Consider the following 14,361-nt stretch of genomic DNA (forward strand, 5'->3'; position numbering starts at 1 on the left):
AGATCAGGGAGAAAGCTAATCATCACATAACCACGGACTGCCCCCGGAGTGGACATAAATTCCACCTCTTTGCTTCCCTGCTTCCATCAGTGATGAATTAGCAACCCACCACGTTTATGCTCTTCTCAAAACACGCTCTTCCCAATCGCCTCGACGGAGGTTCGTACTATTGTCAGGCTGCAAACATTCGCAATCCGAGATGTGATTAACTGACTGTTTCCGCGTGTATCTTATTTCAGCCCCAGTTGACTTGGGAGATAAATTGTCTGTTATGCTTGTGGGAATGAATTATTTGCATGTCTGGCTGGGCTGCTGTTATGCTGCTGAAAAATGTTCAAATGTATAACCCTGTTTGTTTTCTGTCTGCAGTCTAGAAAGGCAAGCAGACTGAATTATTGGCAAATAATTCATCTCTAACACAAGGGATATTTGGGGAACATATCTTTCTATTTTCTGCCTTTGAAAAATGACATGACACCATATAAAGCGGGCCTCCCAAAGGCTGGTTGAGAAAGCTAGCTACGGATATTTTGGTAGGCACAGAGGTAACTGGGGCACAGAGACAAGAAAGATACTGACCAGAAAGATCCACTACGTGCACGTCTGGCTGACCACTGTCAGCATGAACAATTCTCAGCACTAAAGAGCCTGTTTTTCCTTACAATGCAGACATTGCCATAGCTCTTTAGTTTAAAAATGAATAATTCAAGACCAGGGTGAAAGTCGTATTCGGGGAGGAAGGGATGAAGGAAGCATCATTGCTTGTGAACAGTAGGTTATAAAAATGCAATAGTGTTTTACGGCACCACATTACAATCCTCTTTGTTACCTTCTGCCCTAGAACAAGGCTCTTAGAAGACAAGATGGTGAATCCATCCCCTGGCCCATCTTCAGAGGTGGAATTTGAAGTTCCTTCTTTATCGCTGTCCTTTGGTTTGGACTGGGTAGAAATCAGAAGAACAGATGAGAAATAATCCAGAACAAAAGCCCAAAGTGGCTTTATTAAGTCCTTCCCCTGGCTCCCACCAACTGGGATATGAAAGGAAGTGGTCAGGTGTTATGTTCTGTTATTCTCAGCAGAGGGAAGCAAGAGACAGCAATATGAGGAAAAGAAAAGAATACAGCAAAAAACAGAGTGTGTTTAAGGGGCTCACATGTACCCGTGGTCCTCACTCAAACTGGACATGGGTATGTTATTCTTGGTCTTTTCAACACCTGCAGCTTCTGATAATAAGCCAAGTGGGGTCATTCACAGCACACTGCTCAACCTCCCTTCTCCCCAGGATTTCCCTGGGGCACAGTGGCTGAGAAATGAACTCTTATATCAACTTTTTTGCTATCATGGAGGACTGTGGAATGAAAACTGACTAGCTCTGAAGCAGCGCTGTCCAATAGGACTGCCTTCCCTCATGAAAATGGTCTGTATTTGAGCTGTGCGGGGCTGTTGAGCACTTGAAATGTGGCTGGTACAACCAAGGAACTGAATGTCATGTAGTTTTAATTAATTTAAATTCAAATTTGAATAGCCACATGTGGCTAGCAGTTGCTGTACTGGGCAGCCTCTGAAAGTATTACTCTATAGGTGGCCTCTCTAAACTATAGCTCCTTAGCGCATCAGATTATCCAAAACACCTGAAATGCCATTGCACTCAGGCCATCTGTGGGAGGCTAGATTGGTTTCAGGGTGCAACCTGGAGCTCTGGGGAGAGATGGAAAGCAGAGTCCCAGGCCAGTATCTCTCACTTAAGATTTTGGTGGGGGCAGTGGAAGGGATCTAGAAACATGGAAACCACCTCTGTTCTGGATTTGGAAACCTCTGGGAGACCCTGCTTGATGATCTGAGCGCATCTCAAAGGCTCTTTATTCTCTTCCACAGACATTCTTATCATTTTCTCAGCACCAAGCTGAGGCCAGTTCCTGGTCCTTCAGGGATGCTGGCCACACCCTCTTCTTTGGATTGTTCAACTTCCCTCCTGTTCTGTGACAGTCCCTGGGCTCACCTTTTTGGACGTCCGTGGTTTGGCAGCCTTGGATTTCTTGCCCCCCTTCTTGCCCGACGTGGCCTTCCTTCCTCTCTTCTCTGGGGGAGGGGAGAGAATAGTTTCCGACTTGCCTTTGGTCCCTCGCTTTTTGGCCAGCAGTTCAGGGTGAATTCTGGGCAGGACGCCCCCGCTGGCAATGGTCACTCCTTTTAGCAGCTGAAGAGAGACAACGTATGAGCTCAGACAGCAAAGAGCTTGCTGGTTCTGGATTTAATACAGTTCTTTTTCTTCAGTGGTGGGGAGAGATGATATTTATTTATTATCATTATTATTTTTTTATTTAACAGAGGCACTGGGGATGGAATCCATGACCTCGTGCATGCTAAGCACTGAGCTACACTCTCCCTCCCCTTAATACAGTTCTAATTGTTGGCAAAACAAGTGTTAAATCTGGTCTCTGCTTTCCAAAGAAACCGCATATAATACACGATTTAACTGGCTTTCCCTGTCACACGTGTGAGCTTTTCTCTGTAGGTATCAAGGCATCCTGTGATCTTCTACAGAAAGCAAAACAAGCAGAGCAAAATGAAAGCACATAGAGGCTGGAACCAGCGATGTTGCCCAGAGCTCTGAAATTCCAGACATAACAGAGGATAAAGAGCTTCAGACGTGGGAGCACAGCTTGACAAAATGAGGTTCAAAGGTTAATGTAAGGGCTAGACCCAGTTAACAACAGACCCATGGCTTTCACTCTCCTTTGATCATGAAAATTCCATCAATAAAATATGTTTGACCATGTACCTCCTGATTGATATGTTTACTTTAACTAATCGACATGAACTGCCACACATACATTCTACACCCTATAGCAGCTCTACGCCAAGTGTGGTCTGCAACCAGGGCTGCTCCACAAGCTATCAGCGACCTGTCTGTGACAAAAGGAGTACAGAAATCATGAGGAAGAATCTAGTCAATCGACAGTTATTGTCTATCTATTGGATCTAGTAACAAAAAAATTGTAGCTTATAGTTTATATGGTTTTGGTTTTAAACTTTTCTAGTAATTACTTTTTATTGTATTTTTGGAAATTATCCATGATGCATTGGAAATAAGAACTGATTCTTCACCACAGACAATTTGAAATAATAAGATTAGAAAATTAATATAAAGTTCTTATATTATATACCTGCTACCTTGCACAGATTTGGCGGGGGGTCGGGGGTAGGAATTCACTCGATTTTGGAGTCAGTTCTAAAATATAAAGGGTCAGTTTTGATATATAAAGAAGGACACATCTGCCCTCATCAGAATAAATCGCCAACAAAGTATGGGCGAAGAAACTGTAAAGAGAATAACATATGTGCATTGCACCTTCCCCCGGCAACACACAGAGAGGAAAAGAAGTTCTGGCCAGACTGAGAATATATAGTGGGATCTATTCCAGAGAAAACTCGATTTTGAATGTAAATGATGCAGCTAGCAGAACCTATTCTTCCCTTACATGATCTGAATTTTCCAGTATAAATGTGCCTGGGCACTGAAGCAGGAAGGACTTGTAGCCAGCCGGGTCCCCGTGCAGTAGCAGGGGACTTTGGCAGGCCCATTTCGTGGTTGGTGTCAATGCTTCATACGTACCTGATTGAGTTCTTCATCATTGGCAACTGCCAGCAGGATGTGTCTTGGGGCTATCCGGGCCTTCTTGTTGTCCCTTGCGGCATTCCCAGCCAATTCTAGAATTTCCGCTGAAATTTCAAGGGAGGGTTAATAGGCAATCATGGAATGGGGTCTGAGCTTTCCAAAGCTTTTCTTTGGAAATGGTCTTTGAGTTTGATCACTTTTATTCATTTGTGATTTTTACGTCTGGGCCTGGGAAGAAATCCAGAAAACCGAAAAGAACTCAGGTCACAGACAAGTAAGATATTTTAGCAAGATCTGACATATGACCCTGTGGCAAAATCTTTTAGTTGCCCTCGACATGAATTCTCCCCCATCTTCCTTAGTACGTGGACCTCTGATGTTTTGCTGAGCACATAATCACAGGAATGAAGACAGCATATCCCAGCCTCCCTTGTTGATAAGTATGGTCATGTGACTAAGTTCTGGCCAATGAAAGGCAAGCAGTTGTGTTGTACGGTACTTCAGGGAAGTGTCCATCAGTGAAGGGACAGTGCCCTTCTTCCCTTCCTACTGGTGGACGGAGGACACGATGGCTGGAATTTGAGCAGCCATCTTTGACCAAGAGGAAGAAGTTGTGTATGATAGAGCAACAAGACAGAAGGAACAGGAATCTCACGACTGTGGAGCCTTCTTACTGACCTGGACTGTCTTCCACAGACCTCTTTTGTATGAGAGAAAAATAAACTCTCTTGTTCAAGCCACTGTCAGCAGAAGTTAATCCTGACCAAAACAGAACCCTAACACAGAACCTGAGTTTCTTTCAGTGTGCAGACAGCCATCATCTCTGAGGAGAATAGTGATGTAGGTAAAGCCTGTCTTTTGTACCATTGAGACCCCTTTCAAAATCTCTTTTCCTTCTTCACTTGTTGCCCCTGGTCCCTCTCATCCTAAAGGAAAGTGGGCAGGAAGAACTTATCGGACAAGGAACTGCTTAACCTGAAAAAGGAATTCCTAATGGGGATACCTCTGAGACCTGGGGAGGGAGGTTTGCTGGGACCCAGGGGTTTTCCACATATCCCTCAGGACTTAAGCATGGCTCCTTGGTACATGTGAAAGAGTTGACAGAAAGGAATATTCCTAAAACTATTTCACATACTATCAAAGTTTTTGATTAAAAATTTTAAAAAATCTATAGAATTGGTTTATACCCCTGAATGCTTTCCCCTTCCTCCTTTGTTTTTCCTTTCTTTCTCAATTTTTGAAGGATGTTCTGCTAAATCAAATTCATCTGCCTTCAAAAGTATGAATGAACCTTTAAAGAAAAACTCCTTCCCTAGAGGAAGGAGGTGATATGCCAATGTGTTGTCTCACTTATACGTGGGGGAAAATTGTAATGTGCACGTGTGCATGAATGTGTTGTGCGTCTGTATGTGTGCAGGCCGGTGTGTGTTGGGGGGATTTGCTGGTACAATGGCATAAATACTAAACACTAAAATTAACAGGCGATTCTGCATGAGTCTTTACAATCAACCTAATTTCAAACAAAATTGCACGTGCAATTGCCATCATTCATAAAATCTATCGCAATAAAATAAAAACCTGGCATAAGTGGGCCATATTAACTAAGCAAATGTGATTAATGAAAAATTAGAATAAAATAAGCATTAGAGTTAAATATTTATATGGCATTTCCATAATGAAAAGCGCTAAATCACTGCAAATTCATTCTCACAACATCTTTTCCAGGTTATTAAGCAAGGAATATTGTGTTTACCAACAATTCGTTTATGTGGTCACTGCGTTTTCTGAATCAAAGATTGGGGCACTGTACTTTGAGAAGGATAAGCAAACTTACTGAGACTGGAGGACAGAGTATTTGAAATTAATGCTGTATTAGATATGTGGTTTGCTGCATTCAGACTGCTGCCCAGCCTCTCTTTCTTTTAAAAAGGGTACCCGTCATAAAGAAGTGTAGTTACAAAGCTTTCACCAGTAGGCTTGCTTTATGACTCTAGGTTAAAATGTACAGCTCCCCCCTGAGCACAATAAAAAGGAGTTTCCTGTACCTGCTGATCCTGGGGGCCCCACACCTGGAAGGAAGGAGCACAAAACTCACCCCTTTTTCCAGATGGGTGGGAGGGGTCAAGGAGCCTCCCAGTTTTAAGCTTCTGAGCAGTTGAATATAATTTTGCATCTTGGACCATCACTGTCTTGTCTCTGTCACCTGCATTTAGAAGGAGCAGTTAAGTATCCTCTCAAGTTCATCAAATTAACCATCAGCATGAGAGGAAGAGCTAATGGGAAGCACTACATGCTTGCAGCCCTCAGGAAGCCCCTGAAGGCTAGGTTATTTTCAGCTTGACAGACAGATGCACAGACGCTAGATGCACAAACGGAAAATCTGCCGCCGTCGAATGCGGCAACGGGAGAGGCTAAAGGCAGCGATTCAGCAGGAGGCACGATGCTGCCACACGGGTGAGGCTTGACCCCAGAACTAACTCTTTTGAAATCATTTATAAGAAAGAAAACCTTGATCAGGGGCTCTAGTGCAAAAGAAGAGGTAGAACTTTTTTTCCTTAAGGAGAAAAAACTTAAGACTACACAGCAGAAAATCTAGACCAACGAGTTCTTTTCTCTGTTGGATGTTTAGTCTGAACATTCCTTGGGTCAGACTTCACCATTTAAATGTCTGAAATAACATTAATCATGATTAATATTTTCAAAGGTTGCTATAAAAAATATATTCACCTGAACTATAAAAGTTTGCTACATTCTTGAGTGATTTTATTGATCTTGGGAACACAAGTATCCTTGTGTGAACTGGCAATCAATAGGAAAACTGAATTTATATAGCACACATTTGTTTCACTGCAAATTTTGTGGGAAGATCATTACTTGGTTAAGTGGTGGAGATTTCCACAGAAGTCTAGAGACTTCTATAGCAAACCTCTCACTTCTCACAAGCCACACTTCCAGCAATAGTAACCATCTGGAATACAGCTGAGTATTTGATAGTAAAAAGAATGATTTCTGTAGCCAAAAAGGATGTTGAAAAGCTCATCACGCACATTATTTTGGAAGAGCCTGTATCCTCTCATTTTGTACACAATCTAAACCAACACTGGATAATGCCAGCCACAGGAGATGGAAAATAACACACAGTAAATGAAGGCTTGGGACAGAAAATATGAGTGTCTCCTTCCCCGGCCTCTGCTCACTTGTTCCATTTTCCCACTAGGTGGCAGTGCCCCTGGGCCCTCTGCTCCGCTCAGGCCATGCAGTTTTCTGGGAAACCCATCCATTCACGATTCTAGCTTCCACTCTCCTTCCCATGTCACCAAATCTGCACCTCCAGCCCTGCTGGGATGTCACCTGGTAAATCAAACTCACCACATCCCCAAATCCAAATCACTCCCGGAAAAGAGCTCCTCCCACCAGTCTTGGGACTGGCAGCTCCATCCACGCACAGACCTGGGAGTCATTCCCTACCCCTCCCTCTTCTTCGCCCTTTCTTCTCCGGGCCTTGTCACTCTTACACACCTTTGTGCCTCTTCTCCACACTTGTTGCCATTATCCAAGTGAAGGCTCTCTTCTCTTCCAGCCCAGGTAATTGTAGTGGCTGTCTAAGTAGTTTCCCTGCTCCCAGTTTTGTCTTCCTTCAGATCCATGCCAACAAGGGCATTACTGGCCCATGGTGCCTTTGTGCAAATTATAAAAAGAAGCCCCTTCTTCAAGATACTTTACTTCCTTGATTTAGTTAGAACAAGACCCTTTTCTGCCATCTGCTGGAAATACTCATAATAAATATACAATTCTTTGAGGTCTATGTGAATGATACTTCCTTTAGGGTGTGTCCTTGTGCAGTATACAACCTGCACAACCATACATGTGGTCCTGGCTGCCAAAGTGATCTTTTCAAAACACAAATGTAAAAAATGACAATCATTAGATTAAAAAAATGCTTAGTGTCAAATGGATAGACTCCATTTTCTGGAAATGATGTATAAATGATAGGTTTTTTGTTACACAATGCTTTCATAAGGTGCCCTGAAATACAACCCTGTTTTAAGACCTACTCATCCTGTCAATTAAAAACTTATTACAGAACATTTTCTCATCATAAAAAGGATTATAAATTACTCATTCTCAGTACCTTACATTTACATTGTATCTATTGCTGATGAATACAAAATTCTTTTCCAGAATCTGGGGCTAGCTTTTCCAGTCCATTTTCCCTCACTTACATTGGAGATGTCAACTGGGTCAATATTTACAGGTTGACCAACTGAAGTATGAATGTGATGTTCATTCTGGGAGGCTTGTGGATGTCTCGGGTGGAAGGGACCTCCCAGGTGAGCAGGTCAGTGTGCACTTGCTGCCGGATTGTGCAACCTCCTCCAGCAAGCAGGGACTAGAAACACAGTATGGTCTAACATCATGATGATGTGTGAGCCCGGGGCTGGCCACGCCCCTTCTCAGGATAAAGGCTTGTGTGAGTGGGGTGGTGATGGTGAAATTTACCATTATAACCATTTTTAAGTGAATAACTCAGTGGCATTAATTACATCCACAGCATTATGCAACCATCACCACTATCTCCAGCACTTTTTCATCATCCTGAATGGAAATGCCATACCCATTAAACCATATCTCCCCATCCCACCCCAGCCGCCCCTCAGCCCCAATAATCATCATTCTAGTATCTATGAAATTTGCTACTCTGTCTGTGAATTTTGAGTGGAATCATATAATATTTGTCCTTTTATATCTGGTTTATTTCAATTTCCTTTTGCAAAAAGTCTTCAAGGTTCATCCATGTTGCAACATGTATCAGAATTTCATTCACTTCTATGGTGGAATAACACGCCATTGTACGGATATACTGTGTTTTCTTTATCCAGTCATCTGTTGATGGACGCTTGGGTTGTTTCTATTTTTTGGCTACTGTTTATAATGCTGTATGAACATTTGTGTATAAGTATCCGTTTAAGCCCCTGATTTCAATTCTTTTGGGCATATACCCAGGAGTGGAATTCCTGGATCATATGGTAACTATATATTTAACTTTTCCCCCCAATTTTTCAGCTTTACTACTATATATTTAACTTTCTGAGGAACTAACTAAACTGTTTTCCACAATGACCACGTCATTTTACATTCCCACCAGCAATGTACAAGGGCTTTGATTTCTTCACATCTTTGACAACTCTTGCAACTTCCTTCCTTCCTTCCTTTTTTTTTCTTTTGTTAAAATAAAAGCCATTCTAGTGGGTGTCAGGATAAGGTTTTAAATGCATAAGATAAAACACATAGAATAACAAAGAAAACTGATGACCCTTAAATATAGTTTCAAAGTATAAAAAAACCTGGGATATAGTAGTCTATGTGCTTCTTTATTAATACATTAAATAACAAAGTCTAGTGGCAGGTTTAATAACTACTGTGATTTGGAAGCAAGGATAAGTGTAAATGATGGTCTACACATTGATCACAATGGGAATACAATAAGCAAATGTCAGTGATTTCAACTGGTGAACAGTCTCAGGGGTTGCTGACACCACTGTGGTTTGGTGCCCACATTCGTAAAGGAAGGAAATAATACATTTCAGGTATGGTTAGTGAAACTAAAGGTCAATCTAAGGACCCAGGCTCATTTATCTTCCGTGTCACACCCTCTCCTGCCCCCGACCCCACCAGCTGTCATCTCTTCTCTCCCTTTCTTCTGGGCCAAATCCCCTAGAAGAGTCCCCACCTCCCACTCCTGAACCCACAGCACTGTGGCTTTAACCCCCATGCCCTCTCTGTTCTCACCAAGGTTGCCACAACCTTGAGCTCCTTAGATCTGTGGCCCTTGCCTGGTTTCAAAGGCGTGACCCCTAGGGGTTACTGACTCCCACCTCCTACCCTTGTTCTTGGCACTGGACTCCTACCTCTTTCCTCCTTAATCTCTGGCGGCCCTCTGCAGCTTCCTTCACCACCCTTTCTTCCCTCCCTGGGCTTGCTGGCACCCCTCAGAATAGATCCTGGGTCCTCCAGTCTTGTCACTGTGCTCTGGGTGATCTTATTCCCTCCCATAGCCCACAATGCCCACATCTGTACCTCTAGCCACAGCCCATTCCTGGGCTCCAGACACACCCAGCAGGTCTTCACTCGGTAACAGCAGGAGCCGCACGCACTGAGCTGCTACCAGGTGCCTGAGGCAGTGCCAAGCACTTTGCAGGCATTATCTTATGTGGTCCTAGCAGTGACATGAGAGTAAAGCAACACGACTAACGGTTCATAGCTGGTAAGTGGCAGAGCCAGGATCCCGCGTTCCTAGTCACTCCACCCTCCTGGGCATCTTGGAGACACCAAACCCCCACAGGTCCCCAGCTGAGCCCCTCGCCCCACTTCTGTCTCTCCTCCCTCGTTTCCTATTTCAGTTACAGGCACCGTTCTTCATGCATCGGCTACTTTCCTCTTGGCCAGACTCCTTACATGCATTCTCCAATCCTCTTGATTCTGAGTCTACACCTCCAGTCCTCAGTCCGTGGCAGCTTGGTCTGAAACAAAGCAGCCAGCCCAAGGCTGGAAGGTCTGTGCCATCCTTGATGCCCCTCCCCTTATGCAGTCCATTACTGAGCAGAGCTGGCCCTGTCCTCCAGACAGCTCCCGCATGTCTGTTTCTTCTCATCACCCCCACTGTGAACCCCTCGTCCTGGCCACTGTCAGTCAATTCTCAAAAGTGACTCTAGGTGAGTGTAGCTCAGTGGTAGAGCGTATGCTTAGCATGCACGAGGTCCTGGGTTCAATCCACAGTTTATAAAATTTATAAATAAACTTAATTACATCCCCCCACCAAAGTGACTCTAAAACAGCCCCCAACTGGTTTCCTGGACTATGATTCTGCTTCCCACCAACTGTTCTCCACCTAAAGCCCAAGCGAGGCCCCCAGAATGCCACCTCCTCCCTTCGATGCCTCCTCCTGGTGTGTGTGTGCAATTCTCAGGTGGCCCTCAAGGACCTGTCCCCCCCACCCACCATCTCATCTCCCACTCTTCCCATTTCCCAGCTGTGTCCCAGGTACATGGAAATCCCTCCAGTTTCTGGAAGGGGCCACATACTTCCTCTAAACCTTAGGTTTCACTCTGGTTCCTCCCCAACCTGGCAATCAACCCATCTGAATCTAGCTAACTCCTATTAATTCCCCACCCTGGCTGCCTATCAGAATCTTTTGGGGGAGCTTTAAAAAGTCCTGATGCCTAGAGGTACCCCAGAATCTCTGGGAGTGAGATCCAGGTATCAGGACTTTAAATCAATCACTTTGAGAAAAACCAGGATTGAGAGCCTGGTTTAGGCCGTAATAGCCCTTGCTTTATGTTAGGCAGCCTCCCCTCTACTTCCCTGCCCACATGCATGTCATCTTCTTGTATTGTGTTTAATGCTCGTGGGCCCTGCTAGAACATAAGCCCAGAAAAGGCAACAACACAGCTGTCTGCTTTCCGTTGTATCCTCAAGGCCTGATCCAAAGGAGAAACTCGGTCAATATTGTTGTCATGAATGTTGAAGGTCATTTCAAGGGTGACAGGAGACTTTCACACTTTGAACTCTAAACGAAATCAATTCTTGCCCCCTCCAAAACAAAACAGCTAACAAAAACCCCACTCTGATTTACTCAGCAATGACCTGCAATAATGATTCATTCCTTCGCCTTAAACTCCTCGTCTCATTAAAATGCAATACATCCCCCAAATATGCCACCTTAACGGAATTAGTCATTACACTTTGCCCTGAATGATTTCATCAGCTCTTAATAGAAGAGAGAGGAGCAGAATTACCATTTATTGAGTGCATCCTACGCACCAGACATTTTACATACATTGACTCATTAATGGAGTTAAATGAGCTAGCTGGTAAATTGATAAACCAGATTTAAACTGACATCTAAGCCCCTGCTCTCAGCTCCAGTCTGAGTTTGGAGGGGAGAAAAAGCACAAAAGGAAGGGAAGGGAAGGACACAGAGAAGACAGGCTGGGTTTGGCCAGGATTTGACCCAGGACGGTGCTGGATGCCGGGACTGGCCCTGGGGACGGAAGATCATTGGCAAGGGCAACCTTCCAGGAGCCCATCCTCTCTTCTCTTACATTTCACATCCAACTTGTCAGCAGATATTGTTGGCTTTGCCTTCAGAATATATCAGTCCTCTGACCACTCCTTGAAATCTTCACTGCCCACTCCCGGGGAAGACCCCGGGTCTCTGCAATTGCCTTCCTGCTGCTTTCCCCGCTTCTGCTCTGTATCACCCTCCCCGCAGGGTCAGATCCCTTCCGCTTCTGCCCAAAACCCTCCAGAGCTCCCATTATAAGCTCTTACCCCACCAGCCCATTCTGCCTCAGGCCTCATTTACAGTCCAAGCTCCCTCCCTCCCCCAACTCCAGCCCTCTGTCCCCACCGCTGCTCCTCAGCCTCTCCTTCCCTCTGCCCCGAGGGCCTCCCCCCAGACTTCCACATGCCTCCTCCCTGACCTCCTTCAGATGCCAGCCCCTCAGTGAGGCCTCCCCTCAGCTCCCTGCTTCCTGGAACAGCCTATCTCCTCTCTTGCTTTATTTGTCTCCAAGCGCATATCACTGATGCACCGCATACACTGCACTCCTTGCCTGCTGTTTCTCCCTCCAGAATGCATTCTGCTTGAAGGCAGGGACTCCTGTCTGTCTTGGTCTCTGCTGTATCCTCAGTGTTTTGGATGACATCTGGCATATAGCATGTGCTCAATAAATGTTGAGTGAATGAAAGATTATGAGAAACAGGGTGACATTCTGCTTTGAGAGACAAGAGAAATCTTTCAGGATGTGCTGGCTCCAAGTCCAGAAAGTGACATTCAGGCTATAGTATGCGTTGCTGTGAGGTCTGGTGGCTCTAATCCAAGATAACTGAAGAAGCATATACATGGCCCAATGCTATTATCAGGGAAGAGTCTAAGGACTTACTGTGCACACTGACGGTTAGATGCTCAACAAATCTTTGTTGAATGAATGAAAAGGCAAACATAAGCTTTTTCACCTAATATACCTGAACCAAAGAAAAACAGAGTCGCCAACGGTTGAAAAAGCTACATTTTATCCTATTATGCATGGTTTAGATGTTCGCCAAGTGGAGGCACAGGAAGTACTAATTATTTTGATGATACAAACATTACAATGGGGCAGTGAAGTGAAGCAGAAAATGTACAGCTTAAGGTTGAAGGACCTCAGGGAACCCCAGCTCCCCGCTTGGAGGCTGTGGAATCTCTGGGTTACTTAAGGTCTTCTAGTATCAGTGCGTGATATGGACCTAATGGGTTGTTTTAAAGCTTCAGCCACCGTTTTCAAAGTTCCCCTTCTCCCTCCAAGCCAGGAGATTTTCCCTTCAGATTCCTGGATCCAACTCCAGACCCAGTGGGTCAGACCCCCGGGGTGCAGCCAGGAACTTGCATTTTAAACAAGCGTCCTCCAGGCTTTAGACCTGCTGCTGAAAGACTGCCTGCAATCTTGCTCCTCCCCGAGGCCCCTGGGCCAGCGGTGTCAGCATCACTTGGGAGCGTGTTACAAATGCAGACTCTCAGGCCCCACCCCTGACCTTGTTGACAAGATCCCTGGAATGATCTCTACTTTGAAAAGGACTGCTCCACCACACTTGATTGGTTTGACTTTCAGGGCTCCTCAGCCCTTCTCTCCAACCTCCTGAAGGATCCTCCTGAAAACCTTCTAGCCCAAGAACCAGCCTTTCATTTCACAAGAGAAAGACTCAAGATGCTGAGGTCTGCCTGACGGAAGCGCAGGGGGAGAAGGCGGATCACGCAAACCTCTCATCGGCAAGTGCTGCTGGGTGAGCAGGGAGGACCAAGAGGACAGAACAGGACCCAGCAGCTAAAGAGGAGGCAGCGGCCGCTCTTGAGGGAGAAACAGGAGGGAAGGAGGGATCTGGGGACAGAGACTGGGTCCAGCCATGCCCCCGGGGGTTTTCATGCTGTGGCTGCAGGGGGCTCAGCTTCCCAGGTACACAGCTTGGGGAGGTTTGCTTTTTACCCCGTGGACTTACCCAGGATTTAATCCTGGTGTCTGAGGAATTTGTTAACCTTGGGCAAAGTCAGAGACTTGTTGTTCATGGCTAAAATGACCCCTCAAGGAACTAATCACATTTCTTTATACATTTTTATTCTTATATATTTTATATCTGTGTGTAGAAATATATATTTAAAAGTAGTCTCTGTATTGTGAAGTTTGGTTTCTGTTTAACAAAGACATAGGACAGCAACAACAAAGAAGCTTAAATAGAAAGCTACCCAACTATATAAAAACATACACAGCAAAAATGTCATCATTTAGTAAAAAAATAATTTTAACAACCAATATAGGAAACAATTTCCTATGTACCCACTATAGACAGAGAACCATCTCTGTGAGGGGGAGTCAAGTTAGAACGTTACAGGCCTCACAGAGCAGCTGCCGATGCCTTTGGTGCCGGGGTCAGCATTGTTTATGGATGTTGAGTCCCAGTTTCAATACAGCAGGAGAACTGATGTTTAGTGGGGACACAGGTAAAGGTGGAGACCCCTGCTGCAAAATGACAGCAAGCCCCATCTTCCCCATAGTTTGTCTTCTGCGGGAACCCAGAAATTTACATGTTCCATTTGTCTACAGCAAGACACACTTTCTTTGGGGCTGGTCTAGAAAGGCCACTTTATTGTGGACTCTCTTCCCTCCTTGTTGATCCTCTGTTTCTATGCCCTCTTCCCTCCTGTAAA

The 14,361-nt window shown here is 44.8% G+C and overlaps 1 protein-coding gene across 3 annotated transcripts in view; it reads right to left on the bottom strand.

Moving 5' to 3' along the window:
* LOC105099876 (core histone macro-H2A.2) overlaps window positions 1-14,361 on the bottom strand; it is a 43,371-nt gene that overhangs the window by 11,057 nt on the left and 17,953 nt on the right. For 2 of the 3 annotated variants that reach the window (XM_064488103.1, XM_064488102.1), the window contains exons 3-6: window positions 5,716-5,823; window positions 3,618-3,724; window positions 2,001-2,198; window positions 830-940 (exon numbers count right to left, since the gene is read on the bottom strand). In XM_064488103.1, the coding sequence (XP_064344173.1) occupies window positions 830-940; window positions 2,001-2,198; window positions 3,618-3,724; window positions 5,716-5,823 (524 nt within the window). The remainder of the gene's footprint in view (window positions 1-829; window positions 941-2,000; window positions 2,199-3,617; window positions 3,725-5,715; window positions 5,824-14,361) is intronic. The other variant, XM_031461157.2, reaches the window with a different exon arrangement.

The sequence above is a fragment of the Camelus dromedarius genome, chromosome 8 (assembly GCF_036321535.1).
Source record: "Camelus dromedarius isolate mCamDro1 chromosome 8, mCamDro1.pat, whole genome shotgun sequence".
In the NCBI taxonomy this organism is placed as follows: Eukaryota; Metazoa; Chordata; class Mammalia; order Artiodactyla; family Camelidae; genus Camelus; species Camelus dromedarius.